A 21,274-nucleotide genomic window follows, 5' to 3' on the forward strand; every position below is an offset into this window, starting at 1 on the left:
ATAGGAGCACCTAGCCTTCTGGAGCTGGTCATTCTCCAGTACCCCAATGCTGAGGTTCGTTTTTTCATTTTCCTCACGCTGTGCCAAGCTCTATGCCAAGTGCTTTATATGCATCATATCAAGTATTTCTCTCCCTATTTTTCAGAAGAGGAAACAGAGACGCGAACAAGTTAAATAACTTTCCACATGATATAAAACTAACAAGTGGAGAAGCTAGAATTAAAATCCTGTCCTTTCAATTCCTGCTTTCCCACTATGCTTTTGACTTTCTTAGGAAACATTTTCCCTTGTTCTTCTACTTGGGTCAGAATAGCCTGTAATTCATGAAGAATGAAGAACGTGCCTCAAATCTTAGTAAAAACTGCCTCTATAAATGATTTAAAGTAATCCTACAGGGATCTCTCTCTGTCTTTCCCCCCCAACAGAGCATCTTTTGGATTTGGGTTTTCTAACGCTGGCCTATCAATTAAGATTTTTGTACAATGTTTCACAGATGCCTTTACCACATTGGGTTAGTACTCCTGTGTTCTTCAAAGAACTTCGCTCAAAAAAGTATTTTTGGTCAAACATATTATTTTAGCTTTTGAGGTTACTTAATAAATCACAAGGTTATAGACTCATAAAATTTTGGTTGAGGAGAGAACCTCAGAGATCTGTTCACTCTGTAATCGCCTGGGCAGAGAACCCTGGCCAGAGGCTGTGGTCGCCTTGGGCTGGTAAACAGCAAAGCCTGGCCAGTGCCCCAGGCAAGATGGGAACACCAGTTACTCCACCTAAACAGTACTTCTGAGGAGTTGTCCCATAAGGTCACAGATCAAGAAGAGAGAAATATGTTTGAAATTGTGTTTAAAAAGAAAAAGAAAAAAGGACTCGTATACCCAAGTGGCAGTTGGTTTTGTGCTGACCACTTTTAGGAGTACCCCCAAACTCTCTGCTACCATCAGACTCTGTGTGGGCCCAGATTGCTCAGGGGAAGGCAGCCTTTCTGACTAGGCTCTGCCCGGGTTCTACTTATCAGAGAGATGTTTAGCAGGAGAGCAACCTCCAGGTGTTCAAAAGGCCCATCTGTCCCTTGGTCATATTTCTGTCAGTTTTTCTCTGCAAGGGGAAATCAAGAGATGGGGATCAGAAGGTCTGGAGGGGTAGCTGAAAAAGCACCAGAACAGGAAAGGTGGATGTTTGAGCTGAGCCAGCCTCCGGTGCCACATGACTTACAGGCTTGTTAATGACCTGTGGCTAAGGGACAGCATGGTTGGTACTTAAACAACTTTGACTTGGATCCCAAGATCCTATTTTGAGAGAACAAACTCCAAATAGTATTTCCTAAGGCAAGGTGATAAATATTTGGTCATTAACCATCCCTCAAATTGTTATAAGTGAACATTTTAACACTCCCCTGTTTTTTCTACCCCTCGCTATAAAAGCCCCGGTCTGCCCCTGATTAGGTCACAGCACGGGATTTGGGGGGGGGGTTAGCTCTCGGGGGAGCTTTCTGCCTTCGTGTTGCAAACTGAATTCCTTTAAGTGAAGCATCCATTTAGTTCTGGCATAGACGCCAGGCTGAGCAGAGTTTCGCGCATTCCTCCAACACAGTTACCAACAAGGCTGTTCTCATTTCACACCGAACAGGACGCATCCAAAGGGCCATCTGCAAAACCCCAAAGATGTACGGTGGTTATGATTAAGAACATGAGAGCAGGCAGCAGAGGCCAGGAGAGGTCAGGCTGCTCCAGCACGGATGATGTTTCGGAAGACACAACCTACCAGCAACAGGAGGATTTGCCTTACGACGGGAGCCTCTCTCAAACTGATGATGGTTTTGCCTCAAAAATTGACCTCCTTGATAGCTCAAATCAGATCATTTTAACAGAAAACGACTCTCAAGAGAATGCAACAGCTGATGAGATCTGCAGAAATGCAGCGAGGGCCATGCCGCCCGGTAAAATGACTGAAAACCTCGTCGTCAAACATGATAAACAGAAGCAGTGCCCTGGAACCCCTCATATTCCAGCTAACAAGGGAAACACTCCAAAGCCAAACACCTCTGACATCTTACTCCGACATCTTTCCAAAGACCAATTCTTAAGAAGTCAAAGCACCGACTGTGAAACTGCCCCAGAGATCTCCAATGTGGACAGTTTCGAAGCAGCAGCTATGACTAACAATATTACTGCAGGTTATAGGAAGAGTGCTTGGCCACAAGAAGAAACCTCAGAACTCACTGACCAAGTGAACCCCCACAGGGATGGGGCACGTAGCAGCAAGCCCGGTTGTTCTCCAAACACAACGGAAGAAAATACCTCTGACACGAAAGCGCTAGCAGCTACGAGAGCTCCCAGTCCTCAAGAAAATTCAAATTTTGTAACTAAAGTCAGGGGTCCAAGGGATCAACAAAAAAGTTGTCGAGGGCAGTGGCCGCAGAAACAGCACCTTGACAAAGCAAGTTCAAGCACCCGGTTCAAAAGTGGCCGAGGTCGCGTTCATCGCCAGCTCTCTGATTTCTGTAAGGCTGTTCCCAAAGTGAAAATTCCTAAAAATAACCTGATGAATAAGCCATTTAAAACAGCTAAACAAGCCAACTTTTCTCCTAAATTGAGAAGTAAGTCAGCTATGGTGCAAAGTATTTTAGAAACCATGCCTAGGTCCAAGTGTGTTGAAAAACGTCATCAAGAGAAAGAGAAAATTACTAAAGCTGCACAACACAGGCAGGTAAATGAACACAGTCTCCCGCAAATACAGAAGCAGAGCCACTGCTCATCTGTCTTAGTGTGGGGTTTTGGAGGAGGTTTGGTGCTAGTTCTGTGGTCTCACTCAGCCTCCTGGGTCACCCTGGGCAAGTACGACTTGACCTCTGAGAAGCCCGGTGGATAGTCTTATGAGCAGACTCAGGGGCTAGGCTGAGAAAAGCACACGAAAGAATAAAATCCAAATTCTTCAAGCTGGAATTTGGGTCTCCCCATTTTTTAAAACTCAGCTCCCCTCCCTTATGACTCACCCTCCGTTACCTGGGTGGTCCGGGCCCTCCTCTCAGGCCCTGAACTCTGAGCTCCTGCCCTGCGGAGTACATCCCACCTCTACTTACCACAGACCTGCTCAGTTTCTTGGCCTCCTTCAGGTCCCCCTTGGGCCACAATAGTTTTCAGATCCCCCAAGTTACAATCTTTTCCAGCTTTGTTTAGTACTACCAGTTTAAGTCCCATTTATTTATATTTGTTGTTGTTGCAGTTGCCGCGGAAGTCTTCTTCATAAAATCTTTCCCCAGGCTGATATCTTCAAGTGTTTTCCCCACCCTTTCTTCAAGGATTTTTATTGTTTCATGCCTTAAATATTTTATCCATCTGGAATCGATTTTTGTAAGTAGTGAAAGGTACAAGTCCAGTTTTATTCTTTTCCATGTGGTTATCTAGTTCTCCCAGTACCATTTATTGAATAGGGATTCTTTATTCCAGTATGTTCTTGTTTGGTTTACCAAGGATCAGGTGGCTAGATGTTAGTTTCATCTCCTGGTTTTCTGTTCCATCCCAAATGTCTGTGTCTCTATTTTTGTGCCAATCCCATGCTGTTTTGATCACTATGGCCTTGTAGTACAGCCTGAAGCCTGGTAGGCTGATGCTCCTGGCTTTGTTTTCATTACTAAGAATTTCCTTGGCCATATGAGTTTTTGTCCTCATTCCATACAAAACAAAGAATTATTTTTTCCACATCTTGAAAGTAGGATGTTGGTATTTTAATGGGGATTGCACTGAGTCTGTAGATTGCTTTGGGAAGTACAGACATTTTAACAATGTTGATCATTCCCAGCCATGAGCATGGTACATTCTTTCATTAATATCTTCTGCTATTTCTTTTCTTAGGGTTTTGTAATTTTCTTTAGAGGTCTTTCACCTCTTTTGTTAAGTATATTCCTAGGTATTTCACTTTTTTTTTCTTTTTGAAGTTACTGTGAAGGGAATTATCAGAGCATTTATCTCAGCCAGAGTCGCTTCTCATAACTTGGAGGTGTCTGCTTTTTTCCACCAGATTTGAAGCCTCTGGAGGACCTGATCTCCTCTTCATATTCCACTGTCTACCTTCCCCAAGGCCTGGTCTTGTGTCTTACATATATTAGGCACTGAGTTACTGATGCTAAGTTAAGTTGAATTAAGATCTTTAATAACAGATTTCAAATGTGTTATGTTGGTACCATTTAGTCTAAAACTTGGCTGATAATTTATGCTATTCCCCCCTTTCCCTCATCCCATCTTTTCATCCTGCTCTCCAGCTTCCCAGCATGCTAAGGCTCAGGACCGCTTTGATTATTAAGGTTCAGTGGCAAGGTAAATCCACATTGATAATCAAAACAAACATTTTCGTTCTTTGGTACTTTGCCAGGACTGTACGCTCTTTCTTTTAAGCTTTATAGGAAGGGTGTCTGGTCTCCTGGGCTTAACGATATCATCAAATATCTGCCTGTTTCCAGTTCCATCCCTCATGCTTCAACTCCTTTCTCTTTGAAAGAAAGTTTCCTGGAGAGTTTGCGTAGAAACCCCCAACCTCCAACACACACTTCTCTACACCTGGAGCCAGCAGCCCACCTGGCCATGACTGGCATGCTTCTGAGTCTTGGAGAAATCTACACCCCAGTGGCATTTGGAAGCCTTGGGGTTCCTTGTTCTGCCTGTAGGAGAATGTCCCTGTTGCGCCCAGTTGGTTAGAAGCAGCGATGTGGTTATCAGCCTCAGCTCTCTCTGGCAGGGGGACTTTGAGCTCAGCTATCCGACTTTTTCTAGTCCTATCAATTCAAGTTGGAGAACTGGAACCTACAGGCTTCGTCTGTATCATACACTCGAGACTGTATAATCAGTCTATTTTAACCTCTACCACGTAGCTCTCTAGTACTAGCACATTTTCAATCTTTATGTGTTATGGGGGAAAGGAAGGACCCCCAAGGTGAATCACTCTGGACTTTAAACCTCTGTCTAATTAGCCTCTTGTGAGTAGAAAACAATTGCTATCTTGACCATTTTGGAACTTAATGCATATTATTCTCCAGGGTGCGACTACTATGTGTTCAGTATTGTGGCAGCACTAGTGACAAGACCAATAATGATTCCTGCCTTCACGGAGCTTATGGTCTAGTTAAGAGAAACGTGTGAACATTCTACATACTAGCACCAACCATGGTAGTATAACAACATGCATTGTTAAGTGCTCACCACATGACCAGTACTACAGCAGATATTTAACATTTAATCACCACAACAACCTTATGAGGTAGGCCACTTACATCCCCATTTGTGTCAAGGCCCCAGCTCTTGACCACAGCACTGCTGTCTTTGTGATGACCAGAACTTGTAGGGTCATTCTGAATAATAATGTTATTGATCAATTATCAACTTTAATGTTTTCTAACTCTTTAATTGTGCAGGTGGAGTCGATAGAACATATCCACCGAGAACTGCTCACAGGTGCTAACATTTTAAAACTTCTTTGATTTAGACATTTGAAAACTTAAAAAAACATAGCAGGTCAAAGGGGTGTAGCGGTTCACACCTGTAATCCTAGCACTCTGGGAGGCTGAGGTGGGGTGGATTCCTTGAGCTCAGGAGGTCTAGACCAACCTGAGCAAGAGCGAGACCCCCAATCTCTAAAAATAGCTGGATGCTGAGGTGGGCACCTGTAGTCCCACCTACTCAGGAGTCTGAGGCAAGAGGATTACTTGAGCCCAAGAGTTCGAGGTTGCTGTGAGTTATGATGCTATGGCACTCTACCAAGGGCAACAAAGTGAGACTGACTCAAAAAAAAAAATAGCAAGTTGTAGTAGCCTTCTGTTCTCAGTACTTAATAAAACTGTGATAAGTTGAAATGAGTGACAACCAAAATGTATTCTTTCTTATTTAGGAATAGAATCTGAGACAAGCCTCTCTATGGTTTCATCAACTTCTCAGAAAGACCCTTCCTCAAGCTCTCCTAATATATTGCAGAAGATATACCAAGGGAAACAGATGTGCCAGAAGTTAAGTGAACAGACTGACCAACTGAAGACTAAAGTAAGACTTTTAAAGCTTATTATAAAGGATAGAAGTAACTCAATTCAAACGTGAGACTCCATTCCATTAATGAAAGATTACATATTCTTCACTGCAGGTACAAGAATTTTCAAAAAGAATAAGAAAGGACTCTCTCAGTCATTTGCAAGACAAGAGGATGGTAATTAATTTTATCCTGTCTTTATAATCTTTATTAGGGAATTTGAGCTGGGTAATGTAAATGACTTCATAGCGCCAGTGATGGGAGTGGAAATGCTTTGCTGAAGATGCAACTGTCTTTGTTCATGGGGGCTGGCAAAGCTTGGAATGCTAACTCTGTATGCACCTAGCCTTCTTTCCCTCTCTGGGGACCTAGTACTTCCAACTGTTACTCCTCTCCAGTCACCTCATTATATATCAGAGACCATGATGTTTTCCAGAAAAGAAGAACATGTAAGCCATTATGAAGGGTGGGCCTTCCATAGCTGATGGCCCTGATGGATTTAGATTATTAAAATTGTTGGCATTTGGCAATATGACTTTGAAAACTTTTAAAATCGGTCTTGAAGCAGTGCTTTTCAGGCCAAAATCTTTCACTTTCACATCCTTGCTTGTTGTTGCGTTTAGCCAAATCACTAATTGAAGCTGTCACCATCATAGCCTTGTTATCAGTGTGTGGGAAGCGGGCGTGGAGCAACAGGGCAAAGGGCTGAGCCTGGGAGAACCAGGAATGTGCTGACGTGAGGCTGCAGCTGAGGCCATGGGGTCACTAACATGGTAGGTGGGCAGGCGTCCCAATGTAGGAACAAGCAAGGTTCAGCACAGACTACACTCAGAAACCTAGAGTTAGGGACCATACCAGGAGGACCCCAAAGCTAAAAGACACAATTGATCATTCATTAATTTGACAAACACCATGCATTGGTAACTATGTCCCAGACTCTTTACCAGGCACTGCAGATTTGGACATGAAGAAATAATTTCTTTTTAAAATGGCTTATAGTCTCTTAGGAAGAGTAGACTGGTACATAGACAATTAAATGCAGATTAATTATTACTACAGATGTATAGAAGAGGGTCACCTTTGCAGGTTAGGAAATACTTTGGAAGGCTCCCTGGAAGTGACTTCTGAGCTGGGTGTTGTGGGAGAGTAGAAGTGAGCTTGGCAGAATAGGGGCAAAGGAACATTCTAGAAAAAGGAAACAGCAGGTGCAGTGGCACAGGAGAGGGTGCTGCCAGTGGGAGGAGCTGCTGGGTGCTGTGATGTGTGGTGAAGTGGGAGGAGAAGACCAGAGTGATAGAAGAAGGCCATATCACCAAAGGCCTTAAGCCATGCCAAGGAGGTTAGATTCCGTCCTGAGGCAGAGGGATGAGGCAGAACTGAAGGATTTAAAGCTGATAAATGGGAAGCGCTGTGGGAGGAAGACCACAGGTGCACAGGTTGGTCAGGAAGCCAGCATTCAAGTGATGAGATACGAGGGCCTGTACCAGGCTGGCCAGGACAACAGAGAGGGGGACAATCTCAGGATTTAAGGGAATAGTTAATGGAAAGTGGTGAATAAAGGACAGGAGGAGGCTCGGATGAGGTCCAGATTTCCGGCTTAGGTAACCAAGGTCAGGAATAAAAGTAGAAGATCCAGTTCAGAATAGGGGTGGAAGGCAGGCAGGAGCCAAGACGCCAAATTTAGTTTGGGACTTTTTGAGTTTGAGGTCCTTACGGAACATCTAAGTAGAGAGGCCTGGTAGGCAGGAGAGTAATGGGTCTGGCCCTCAGAGCTGTTTGGGCTAGAGATACAGATTTGAGCATAGCTGTGGGTTGCAGTTATGGAGCAGATGAGATTGCCTGGGCCAACTATAGCTGCATAGGGAACAGCAACCAGGGGGCAGACAAGAGGAGGAAAGACCTGAAAGGTCCGAGGAAGCCCTAGAGGAGCAGCTCCAGAGATGCCACGAGAAAGGAGGCCTTTGAGAAGGGAAGAGTAGGCCTCACCATCAAATGTCCAAGGCTGGGGCCAGGTGCAGGGGCTCATGCCTGTGATCCCAGAATTTTGGGATGCTGAGGCAGGACTATTGCTGGAGGCTAAGATTTAAGACCAGCATTGGTGGCTCGGCGCCTGTGGCTCAAGTGGCTAAGGCACCAGCCACATACACCTAAGGTGGCAGGTTTGAATCCAGCCCAGGCCCACCAAACAACAATGACAGCTGCAACCAAAAAATAGCCAGGTGTTGCGGCAGGTGCCTGTGGTCCCAGCTACTTGGGAGGCTGAGGCAGGAGACTTGATTGAGCCCAGGAGTTGGAGGTCGCTGTGAGCTGTGATGCCACAGCACTCTACCCAGGGTGACAGCTTAAGCCTCTGTCTCAAAAAAATAAATAAATAAAAGACCAGCATTGGCAACATAGTAAGACCCTCCTAACTCTACATTATTATTATTTTTTGAGAGTCTCACTCTGTCTCCCTGGATAGAGTGCCATGATGTCACAGCTCACAGAAACCACAAACTCTTGGGGTCAAGTGATCCTCCTGCCTCGGCCTCCTGAGTAGCTGGGACTACAGACTACCACCCCAAGGCCGAGCTAGTTTTTCTATTTAGTAGAGACAGGGTCTCTCTCTGACTCAGGCTGGTCCTAAACTCTTGAGCTGGAGCATCCACCTGCTTCAGCCTCCCAGAGCTCTGGAATTAACAGTGTGAGCCACCATGCTTAGCCCATTTTACAAAATAATTGTTAAAAATTAGCCTGTGGTGGTGGCAGGCAACTGTAGTCCCAGTTACTCAGGAGGCTGACGACATAGGAGGATCGCTTGAGCCCATGAGTTAGTTCACAGCTGCAGTAAGCTATGATCACATCACTGCACTCCAGCCTGGACAACAGAGAGAAAAAAAAAAAGCTCCAGACTGAAAGGAAAATAAGAGTGCATTGGATTTGGCCACAAGAATCCTTGGCAAGCCTGGGTGCAGTGAAGTGGTGGATGTGGAAGTGAGATTGCAGGGTGCAGAGTAAAGGATAAAGATCTCCCCAAAGCATGGATTTCAGGAACTGGCAGCACACAGAAATGTGAAGGGCTGAGCAAAGCAGAGAGAACTGACTTAAGGCACGAGTCTTCAGAGGCCTTGATTCAGGAAGTTTCTTCCTGACCGTAGTGGGTGAGTGGGGATCCCTGCCGGGACTGAGAGGAAAGCGGCTCCTGACAACGTTGGCCTGTGGTCTGGGAGTCCCGGGCCCATTTGGCACAGTGTGGGAGGAAAGCCAGACGGGGCCACAACGGACGCGTTGGCCTGGGAACGCAGCTGGGTTTGGAGTAGGTGTGCTATTTCTGCTCATTGATTTCACAACTGCAGACAGGTTGCAGCACGCATGTCTTCCATCTCAGGAACTGTCGTGAGAATTAAACGAGATACGTTTATGCCTGGAAAACTGTGCCTTCTTGTATTCTGAGATATAACACAATGTAAACTCCAAGATCCCGATTCTTAATTAGCTTTCTTCTCTTTTTAACCTCTTTCCTTTGAGCATCTAATTCCCTCTCTTGGCTTTAACTTCCTTCCTTCCTCGCCATCCTGAGAATTTAACCGCCATTTTCGTGCTACCCATTCCAACGTTACTCATCCTGACCTCTCCCTCCAGACATCCGTGTGTCTCTTCACTTGGGTCTCCCATGCTTGTTGCAAACTCAGCCTGTCAACACCGACATCTTCAACCTTGTTAGATTCCTTGCTTTAGTCAGGTCTGTCACTTCTCACTCCCCAAGCTGGAAACTTGGGCATCATCTATGGGACTGACAGTGGGGACTAGACGGCTGACTCAAATGGGAAACTGAGGACAGCTTTGTACACACATTATTTTACAGCAGTGTGGGCAAGGTTAAGGGAAACTGGTAAGGGACAGGAACGGGAAGACAGCGCTGCTTCACAATTAGGCCTAAGGAATACCAGGGCCTGGCGCGAGCAGCTATAGCTATAGGAACAGCTGATGAGCCCTCCGGCTTTCAGCAGAGGGATGAGCCAACCCAGGATGGCACGAGGAGGAAATCAAGGATAAAGACCCCTGTCGCATCCTTCTCCAACTCCTCTTTCTGCTGTTGCCTTCCATTGGCTGCAAACAACTGAAGCCAGGGCACAAGGGAGCCCCTTACAGTGGCTAAAGTCAGCTCAGAAGATGGAAAGGGGTCTGGGGGAAAATGGGAAATACACATGACACTTGGCATCTTTATACCCTATAACCAATATGTTCCCAGACTTATTCATTTTTAAGATGAATAGCAGTCACCATTGATTATGTACCATGCTCCTGGCACACAATGCATTATCACATTTAATTTTTATAACATGAGGGGAGGGCTATTATCTTAATTTGATAGATGAGAAAATTGAGAAATTTAGAGAGTTCAAGTTGACTAAAATCATACCATGAGTAAATGACAGAGTCTGAACTTGAACCCTGTAACCTCTCTGTGCTGTATTTCTGCCCTGGGTGACATCTCTCCACATCGCCCTTCCTCTCCATTTCCATGGATGCTGCCTGGGCCTGGGCCAGGCCCTACCAGGCTTCAGCAAAGCCCGTGTCTCTTCACCTCTGCTGCTTCCTCCTCTCCTATTTTTCATGATCCAGCAGCATGAGTCTCCCTGCTATTCGAAACTGGCTGGGCCTGCTCCCTCCTCTGGGCCTTTGCACTGGACATCCCCTCTGCCTGCTATGCTGACCTTCTCTCAGACTCCCACCTGGCTTAGTCCCTTGTATGCTCCAAGTTTTTGATCAAATATCATCCACTTAGTGAAACCTTCCTGTTGTTACTCCTGCCTGTCTTTTCCCAGAGAGGACATACTCACAGGGCTTTTTTCTTATGAGACAGAGTCTCACTATGTCACCCTTGATAGAGTGCTGTGATGTCATAGCTCACAGCAACCTCCAACTCTAGGGCTTAAGCAATTCTCTTGCTTCAGCCTCCCAAGTACCTGGGACTACAAGCGCCTGCCACAACGCCTGAGTATTTTTTTTGTTGCATTTGTCATTATTGTTTAGCAGGCCTGGGCCGGGTTCAAATCGGCCAGCCTGGGTGTATGTGGCTGGCGCCCTACCCACTGAGCTACGGGCGCCGTCCTCACAGGTCTTTCTTAAGTCGGACTTAAGTCTCACTCCTTCCAGAGCCTTGGCATAGTAGACTAATCCACAGCCTCTTCCCTCAGTGGTATAAATTCCCTAAGATTGGGGACTGTGCCTGGCACAGGTTTTTGTATGTCACACTTCTGGCCTGTGGCCAGATGTAGGCAGTGCTCGGGGACTGGGGATGTGGGGCTGAAGCCCCTGTGCATTGTCATGACCTGACCATCTGTATGTGGTGACTTCTACAAGACCTCTTCATAGCTCTGGCTAAATCTTCCTGCCGTTCCTTCCCCATCTCACCCTCCAGCTCCCCCTGGACTTAGACCCAAGCCTTCTAACTACAGTTCTTTAATAGCTCTGTGGCTTCAGAATACTTCTAGAAGCTCCAATTTCCTCCTCTATAAAACTGGGATAATAAAATCTACTTGACAACATCTACAACTTTCAGGTGTGGGTTAAATGAGGCACTGGGAAGTACTTTATAAAACAATAATTCTGCAAATATACAGGATTACTAATGTCCCACTTAGGGAATCCTAAGGGGCCAGAGAGAGAAGTCAGAAGCGACTGTGCCTTTCAGCCCCGTGCCGGGATGGCACTGTGAATGCTGAGATGGCTCTTGGGTTGTCTGTATTTGAGATGTCAGGCTCTGAAACAAAATAGCTGATGCTGCCAAAAGAAGACTGGTGGCTTTGTTTTGACACTGCTGTTGGGTGCACCTGTGTTGTGTCTTGGGGGAGATGACTACATGCATAGGCTCGCATGTGAGTGATTCCCATACCTTCACCGCTACAGGTCCTGGAGAACCTGCAGGGACATCTCGAACCGCTGGAGCAGAAGTTTCTGGCCACCAAGTACAAGCACCAGACTTTGCAACAGCATACCCATAAGCACGAGTCTGCAACCATCGGGGACTTTGATCGAGAAAAGTCAGGTTTAAACCAACTGTGTAACGGGGAGAGGTCAAATCTGCCCTACTCCAGGTAGGATTCTGAAGTGGCTCCCGGCTTCATGCTTGGAAAGCTGCCAGTGAATAAAGTGTCACCTCATACCACAGGTAGCATGGGGGCCCTGCTATGGTCAGTGCTGGGCACTGACCCAGGTGGAGCAGCCACAACGAACAAGTGTCTCCTGGGGCAGAGGCATGGTGCTGCCATTTATGTCTGGGTGGATGTCATTATGATTTGTTCCAAGCCCCAGAGAAGCAGAGGAAAGCCCTAGAAAGCCCACATGCTGACCACAGAGGGCCTTCTCCTCTCCCCTCCTGCCTACTGTCCCTGCCCAGTTCTTCTCTTCTGTTCCTCTTTTCTCCCCCTTTCTTTCCCATCCCTGATAGTTCTGGGGGGAAGTGGGTAGGAGAGATCATTGGAAGGTTGATTAGCCTTGGGGTGAAGGACCCACAACCTGACAAAGGAAAGCGTTTAAAGCTTAAAGCTAAATGATTCCTGAGTTAATTCACATTAGAAACTCGGAACCACCCTCCCAATTGAAGTTTCCAACTGGTAATTTTTATGGCATCATACTCTCTTCTCTCCACTCCGGATATTTCCAACCTGAATCCCAGGACTAAAGGATGGGATTATTTCCATGTATTTTCCTAATATGAATTAACAGAATCTATTCGGTAGGCTTAATATTTGTAAATTCAGCTCTTTCTATTCACAGCATTTTACCATGGAATCACTGTTGATGCCACAATATTTTAATTGTTTGTATTTCAGCACTAGAGCCCTGTGGCACTTTCCCCCCAGGTTTAACTTTTTCAAAATGAATGGAACCTCTGTCTACTTGTATTTCAATACTGAGTAATTAGACAGCAAGGATGAGGTTTTAATATTGATCTTTCCCAAAGGCTTATTTTCTTTTCCTGGAAAAAAAAATCTCTACATGCTTCTGCTATTTGTTTTAAAATTAATAGAGGAAGGATATTTATTTTCCAAGGAATCTCTTGTTTTGGCAGTCATGTTAAAGACAGGCTTCTATGCATGTTAAGACCAAAGTTATGCAATGTCTTATTTATATCCTAGTTACAACCACACTGTGCCTGGCACGAATATAAATCAAAGGACTTTGAACTGCAATTATATCCCATATACGGGAGAAGTTTTCAACAGTGGGGCAAGGGAGGGACCTAGCCTCTCCCAAAATCCAGTTAAAGCCACCTCAGGACAAGCAAAGGCTGATCAGCTTGAGCCTGGTCCTCTTAACTCTGGGAGGCTCAGGTGGGTGGATTGCCTGAGCAAGAGCAAGACCCCCATCTCTATTAAAAATGGAAAAATTAGGTAGGCATCATGGCTAATGCTTGTAGTCCCAGCTACTCGGGAGACTGGGGCAAGAGAATCACTTGAGCCCAAGAGTTTGAGGTTGCTATAAACCAGGCATCCTCAAACTACCGCCCACAGGCCACATGCAGCTTGCTGGGTGTTTTTGCCACCACTGCCTGTCCTGCTTAGCTCGTCCCAGGGCCCACAGTCTGGCCCTCCAACGGTCTGAGGGACAGTGAACTGACCCCCTGTCTAAAAAGTTTGAGGACCCCCTTAAGCTATGAGGGCTACCGCATTCTACCCAGAGCTACAGAGAGACTGTTTCAAAAAGAAAAAAAAAAAAAAAAAAGATCAGTCCTCTTGCTCTCAAATGTGCATAATGTAGTAACAAGCAGACTTACAAACTATAAGCCCCACACCTCCACACAAACTGCCACTCTCAGACTCTTGATATGTTGAGAGCCTTGTAAGCGTTGATCCCAAAGTCAGGTGGATGACTTTCTGTAGGGGCAGAAATTCTGCAAATTCGTTCCAGTGACTAGTCACTTGTTCACATCTCCTGTTGAGTTCTTATTAAAACTGCTTTGTTACCTTTCAAAGGTGATTTGCAAAAATACTTCCCTGGGTTTTATGCATCTGGTGCATCAGAATAGAGTCCAGTAGTCAGTAGATGCTTCCACACCCACAGACAGCCCAAGCCAAGAAATGTGGCCCTACCTCAATCTATCCTTTCTATCCTGCTATTCTCAGCATACCATCTTCTTTTGCTTTACAAAAAAGATTGTGAATTTCCTCAAAAATGCCTTTTCTCTATCTCCAAATCTCCACATTTCTGCCTCCCCTTCCCTCCCTCGCTCTCGACCTCTTCAGCCCTGGTCCTGTATTTTTTTTTTTTTTTTTTTTGGCCGAGGCAGGGTTTGAACCCACCATCGCCCTGCTCCTTGAGCCCCAGGCACCGCCCCCTGGTCCTGAGCCCCTCCCTTTTGGCCACTTTAGGTCTTGCTCCCTGATTGCACTTTCTCTTAAGTTTTTGGTCTCTCCTTGTTCCCTGCTTCATTTTCTTCTGTCTATTAGATCACAACATATTTTCCTACATTTTATTCAATGATCACTTTGGGTTTTCATGCTTACGTCTTTGCCCCCCATGTTAGGACAGCCTTCCCCACTGTACGAAAAAGACTTTCTCAGCTACAAAACCTCCACGTGTGTAAGGGAGGGGCTCACCCTTCCATCCCATTCATCTATATTTCTATTTCCACAGTATCCACATGGTTTTAAATGATCGTGGTCTGTATTTTGAAAGATTTCTTCTTTCAAAAAATTTTGGCTATTCTTGCATACTCCACTTACTAATAAGCTTTATAATCAGTTCCCAAGTTTCCTTAATGAAATTTCATGAGAATTTTCTTTAGGACGTTTAGAATTTACAGATATGATGGGGAAGAGTTAAAGATCTTTGCAGTGAGTATTTCCATCCAAGAGTATGTTTTTTTTCCACCTAAATCTTACACATTTTTTGTTAAGTTTATCATAGCTATTTTATGGTTTTTCTGAGTATTAATAGATTTTTTTTCCTGACATACAGGAAATATAGAGAATTACATGTTTAACTTACATTGGGCTATTTTGGGGCCACTCTGTTCCCAGTGTTTCAATTTTCAACTGGCTTTGTCTTCAGATCTGGCAGAGCATCTGAAAATATTGGTAGTTTTCCCCCTAACTGTTTACTCCTTATTTCTTTTCTTCCCTCCAATTCTTATATATCTCACTTTTAGCGCTTTATTTGCTAGGTTTTACGGAACATGGGATAATTAGTATTAGTGAAAGAATTCTTGTTGTTTTCCAACAGTAATGACAATTCTCCTAAATGTGGTGATTGCTGTAGGTTCAAGTAGATAAGCTTCATCTAGAGAGTTTCCTTTTATTCTTAGCTTTATAGAAGAAAGCCTTTGTTGTTTTATTTAGGAAAATATTTAATTAAATGGGATTGAGAAACCTAGCTTTTCTTTAATCTATTAATGTAGTAGATTAATAAATATCCTAATGTCAAACTATGGAATGAATTGGGAAAATCTCCCCTTTTATATTCTAGAAGAATCTATAAACAGGAATTAAGGTCTTGGTAGAACTCACCCATAATCTCACCTGGACTTGGTGCATTTTGGGGAGAGATTTGACAATCCTTTTTATTTTTCTCTAGTTTTTTTCATATTCTTTACTTTTGTTTTTTATTTTTATTTTTTTAAAAGTAACTGGATACCTCTTTGACAATCTTTTTGAGTGAATTTTAACTCTTTTTTTGAGACAGTCTCACTTCATGGCCCCCAGTAGAGTGCCCTGGTGTCATAGCTCACAGCAACCTCAAACTCTTGAGCTCAAGTGATTCTCTTGCCTCAGCCTCCTGAGTAGCTGGGGTTACAGATGCCTGCCACAATGCCCAACTATTTTTAGAGATGGGATCTCCCTCTAGCTCAGGCTGGTTTTGAATTCGTGAGCTCAAGTGATCTGCCACCTTGGCATCCCAAAGTGCTGAGATTACAGGTGTGAGCCACTGCACCCAGCCTAACAATTTATATTTTTCTAAATTGCCATGAAGGGTACATGTGAATCTTACTAAATGTAGAATATAAATGTCTTACATAACAACTAAGAAAATGACATGAAGGCTATGTTAACCAGTTGGATGAAAGTATTCTAAATTGTATATAGAAACAACCCACTGTACCCCCTGATAGTATTAATGTACACAGCTATGACTTAATAAAAAAAAAAAATCAAAAACAAAAAATAAATTTTCCTCTAAAGAGGCAAAAAAAAAAATAAATAAATTGCCATGGCTTTCTGTAGGGACAAGAATTCTGCAAATTTTCAACTGTGTCAATATGAAGTTTTTCTAATCCCTTTTGATTTTAAAGTCTTCCTGTCATTTTTACTTTCTTAATCTTATTAAGGTTTATTTTATGGGAAGATATTCTATAAGAATTTTTTATTTTATCAAATTCTTTGAGATTTCATTTATTTCTGCTTACTTTTGTGAATCACTTCCTTTTCCTAGGTTTATTTTATACTTTTTTTTTTTTTTTTGAGACAGGAGCCTCAAGCTATCCCCCTGGGTAGAGTGCCGTGGAATCCATGCTCACAGCAACCTCCAACTCCTGGGCTCAAGCGAGTCTCCTGCCTCAGCCTCCCAAGTAGCTGGGACTACAGGCGCCCGCCACAACGCCTGGCCATTTTATGGTTGCAGCCATCATTGTTGTTTGGCGGGCCCGGGCTGGGGATTCGAACCCACCACCTTAGCTGCTTGAGCCACAGGCACCGAGCCTATTTATTTTATACTTTTAAAAAATCTTCCTGTTTTGAATTCTTACTGATTTTTAAATAACACCCTTAGGGCTTTAAATTTCCTTCAGAGTGCTGCTTTAACCACATTATGTTGGTTTTTACATGTTGCTCTCTCATTTATCACCCACTTGGAAATATCCCTAATGTTCATTTCCTACTTAATCCAAAGTTATTTAGATGAGTGTTAACATTTCCAATTAAATAGGATTTGAGGGTTATCCTTTTCTTGACTTCTAGTGATAAAAGAATGAAGGTGATAGATGTATTTTTTGAGATAAAGTCTCCCTCTATGCACTGGGTAGAGTGCTGTGCCATCACAGCTCATGGCAATCTCAAACTCTTAGGTTGATGTGAACCCCTTGCCTCAGCCTCTCCAGTAGCTGGGACTGCAGGGGCCCACCACAGTGCCCAGCTAGCTTTTCTATTTTTTTTTTTTGTAGAGACCAGGTCTTGCTTTTGCTCAGGCTGGACTCAAACTCCTGAGCTCAGGCAATCCACCCACCTCAGCCTCCCGGAGTGCTGGGATTACAGATGTGAGCCACCAGACACAACTGAAGGTGATATAATTTTTAATGTTTTGGAATTTGAGATTTTTCTTTGTGGACCACAAGGTAAGTTTTTGTAAATGTAATGGATTCAAAGAAAATGAATTCTCTTTGTTGGTTAAATACATATATTACATACATATGGACATGTAGATTTAAACATTTTTCAAACATTTATCACATTTATTATCCTTCCTTTTTATCACATGACATAACAATTTTTTCATAGAATCACTGTTCTCAGAATCCCTTGCAAGGAACCTCAAAAAAAAAAAAAAAAATCACCAAATTCAGCCAAGGCAATTCTTAAGTAATAAAAACAAAGCTGGAGACATCTCTCTACCAGACTTCAGGTTATACTACAAGTCCACAATAATCAAAACAGCATGATATTGGCACAAAAATAGAGACAGACATATGGAACAGAATAGAAAACCAAGAGATGAAACCAGTCTTTAGTTGCCATCTGATCTTTGATAAACCAAACATTAGCCTACAGCAGGGGAAAAGAATCCCTGTTCAACAAATGGTGCCGGGAGAACTGGATAACCACATAAAAGACTGAAACTGGACACACATCTTTCACTGCTCACAAAAATTGACTCAAGATGGATAAAAGATTTAAATGTAAGACACAAAATAAAAATCTTAGGAGAAAGTATGGGGGAAAAACCTCTCAATGATGTCAGACTGGGGAAAGATTTTATGACAAAGACTGCAGTGGCCATCACAGCAACAAAAACAAATGGGACTTAAGATGAAAAGCTTCTACATAGCTGAGGACACAGCAATTAAAGCAAATAGATAATGGAAAAAGATATTTGCATGGTATGAATCTGATGAAGCATTGATGACTAGAATCTATAGAAAATTCAAATCAATCAACAAAAAAAGAGCAAACAATCCCCTCTATCACTTGGCAGGAGATATAAAGAGAACTTTCTCTGAGGAAGACAAATGAATGGCTAACAAACATTTGAAAAAAATGCTCATTGTCCTCGAACATCAGAGAAATGTATATCAAAACCAACCTATCACCTAACCCCAGTGAGAGCAGCCCACATCACAAAGTCTCAAAGCTACAGATGCTGGCATGGATGTGGAAAGAAAGGAACCTTTTCACACTGTTGGTGGGACTGCAAACTAATACAATCTCCCTCAAGGAGCTCAAATAATACCTCTGATTTGATCCTGTAATCCCACTACTAGGCATCTACCCAGAAGAAAAAAGAAATCCTTTTCTCATAAGGACATTTGCACTAGATTGTTTATCACAGCTTAGTTTACAATCACCAAAATGTGGAAGCCACCAAGATGCCCATCAACCCAGGAATGGATTAACAAGCTGTGGTATATGTGCACATGGAGTACTATTCAGCCACTAAAAAGGTAGAGACTTTACATCTTTTGTAAAGTTGGAGTTGAAACACATTCTTCTTAGTAAAGTAACACAAGAATGGAGAAGCAAGAATCCAACGTACTTAATTCTAATATGAAGCCAGTAGACAATCTGATATAAGCCCACATAGGAGAAAAACTCAAAACACCACCATCAATTCAAGGTGGAGCTGGAGAACGAGGGAACGGGAAGAGGGAGGAGAGGAGGGGGGTGGGTGGGTGTGCTCCCACTTAATGGGCACAATGTTAGGCTGTATGGCACACCTCTTAGGATGGGACACAATTATAAGAGGGACTCTACCTAACAGATGTAAGCATTGTAACCTAATTCTTCATACCTTCAAATTGACCTAAAATGATTAAAATGAATAAATAAAATCACCAAATCCACATAAGGCATAGTTTTGTTTTTGTTTTTTTTTTTTGAGACACAGTCTCACTATGTAACTCTCGGTAGGGTGCCGTGGCATCATAGTTCACAACAACCTCAAACTCTTGGGTTTAAGCGATTCTCTTGGCTCAGCCTCCCAAGTAACTGGGACTACAGGTGCCTGCCACAACTCCTGGCTATTTTTTTGCTGCAGGCCCGGGCTAGGTTCAAACCCACCAGGCTTGGTGTATGTGGCCAGCACCCTACTTACTGAGCTACAGGTGGCACCTGGAAGGCATAGTATTTTTATCCAACATTATAACTGAAACATCAGAGGCCCATAATGACTAAATGATTTACCCAGGTGTACACAGTTAATGGACAGAAAGTGAGAATTAGAGCCCAGGCCTTTCAAGTGAAACTATAAACAGGATGCCAGTCACGGTGAGCGTCCATCATCCTTCCTGTTGGAAGACAGGCCACATTAATAATATAGATCAATGCTATCATCAAGAACAGTTGTAACTAACTACAGTACTGACTACATAGTCCAGAACATGCCTGTTTATTTTTACTTAGAAAAGTGGAAGGTGAAATCTCCAGGTTGGAGATGCTACTTGAAGGTATTAAAGAGAAAACTGATGAAATCAAATATACTTCAGCTTGCTCCCTTCCTGCGAGTTCTCCAGGCATCCTGGCTGACTTGGCATCCACACTCTCTTCACTCTCAAATGAGGTAATACAGCAATCTACAGCCTAATTCTGTGCCAGGAAAAAATGATGTTTATGCATGGGTAGACTCCTAATTCATGGATTCACCAAATTCTCTTTTAATAGCTTATGAAAACTTTCCAGAGTTCTATGAATCATACTATTTAAAATGCAACAAGCTTTTAAAAATTAGAAGCTTTTTCAAGAGTTATTAGTATTTTTTATTTAGTTTTGAGACAGGGTCTTACTCTATCACTCAGGCTGGAGGCAGTGGCGTTATCATAGCTCACTGCAGAGTCAAACTCCTGGGTTCAAGGGATCCTCCTGCCTCCGCCTCCTGTGTAGCTAGGACTACAGGCAAACACCATCATGCCTGGCTAGAAGTCTCATTATGGTACCCAGGCTGGTCTCAAACTCCTGGGCTCAAGCAATCCTCCTGTCTCAGCCCTCAAAGGGCTAAGATTACAGCCATTAGTTAACTGCACTCAGCTTTTATTAATTATGTTTAACATTGTATTAGTTTAGGATGCAACAATGCAGTTTAAACTGAGAAGCCCACTGACTATTTTTTCTGGGTAAACAGCAAAATTTTTGTGAATCATGCCTGAAAGAAATAATTCTCCATAGTTTTGTACTCCCTCTTCTAAATGACAAATAGCACACGTGGTTAAATATTTCCCAGGAGTCACTTCTGCATATTCCTCAAGTTAAATTATTTTGGATTGTCTGCATGTACGAGATTAGGAATTCAGATCAGTCACCATCTTTCAACAGTTTTTGCTGTTGTAGCCTCAACAATCGGAACATTTCAGATTCTGAATTCTCAGAATTCTCAGAAATTAAAACTCTGAGAACTGAAGGCTCTAAATAACGGCCTTAAATTGACTCTTGAGTTGTAGACAGTAAGTGAAGACTCACTGGGGGCTGATACTCAAAACTCGGACGAGGTTTTTGTAAATGCTAAGGACAAGATGGTTGTATAACTGTTAGCCCTTCCAAAGAGGTGTGTTTGCCCCCTCAAAACACCTGCCTGGCAAAATCTCCCTCATTCAAGGTCAGCCTGGGAGTCAAGTCGTTTATGCACCGATACCCACCCCCACCTCGGGCAGCTGCTCTGCTCCGGCCTTTGTGTCCCACAGCGCTGTGCCGCTGGTCTTTGTGCCTTTGCGTTCATCTTTGTATCCTGAACTTGGACTAAATTCCTGTTACAAACAGAAGGCTCAGTGTGGTAAGTCCTGAGCCACCGCAGCTGGAACAACCGACGCCACAGTTCACCACAGTCCCCCAAACTCACAGCTTGTTACACTGCCGGTCCTGGACCCAAATTGGCTTTCAGGGAACGTTTGAGGTGCCCCAGGGGATGCTGAACTGATTTGGAGTCGCCTGGGTGCGACTGCAGCCCTAAAGGAAAGCCCTTCTGTGCGGCGCCCCCCAGATTTCCAAGTTGCAGCCTGGCTGCCCTCCAGGCCGGGACTTTCGTGGGAGTGAGGCGACAGGGACTCTGCGGGAGCCCAGCGAGCTAACCCCGCGCTCGT

General features: G+C 43.7%; 1 protein-coding gene across 1 annotated transcript in view; it reads left to right on the top strand.

Moving 5' to 3' along the window:
- The first annotated feature begins 1,689 nt into the window (after window positions 1-1,689).
- The window catches only part of AKNAD1 (AKNA domain containing 1), a 35,168-nt gene continuing 15,583 nt past the window's right edge, over window positions 1,690-21,274 (top strand). Inside the window, exons 1-6 of the mRNA XM_023509870.1 lie at window positions 1,690-2,709; window positions 5,408-5,447; window positions 5,881-6,029; window positions 6,127-6,189; window positions 11,905-12,038; window positions 19,608-19,764. Of these exons, the coding sequence (XP_023365638.1) occupies window positions 1,690-2,709; window positions 5,408-5,447; window positions 5,881-6,029; window positions 6,127-6,189; window positions 11,905-12,038; window positions 19,608-19,764 (1,563 nt within the window). The remainder of the gene's footprint in view (window positions 2,710-5,407; window positions 5,448-5,880; window positions 6,030-6,126; window positions 6,190-11,904; window positions 12,039-19,607; window positions 19,765-21,274) is intronic.

The sequence above is a fragment of the Otolemur garnettii genome, unplaced genomic scaffold (assembly GCF_000181295.1).
Source record: "Otolemur garnettii isolate 467f Iridium unplaced genomic scaffold, OtoGar3 scaffold00010, whole genome shotgun sequence".
Classification (NCBI taxonomy): domain Eukaryota; kingdom Metazoa; phylum Chordata; class Mammalia; order Primates; family Galagidae; genus Otolemur; species Otolemur garnettii.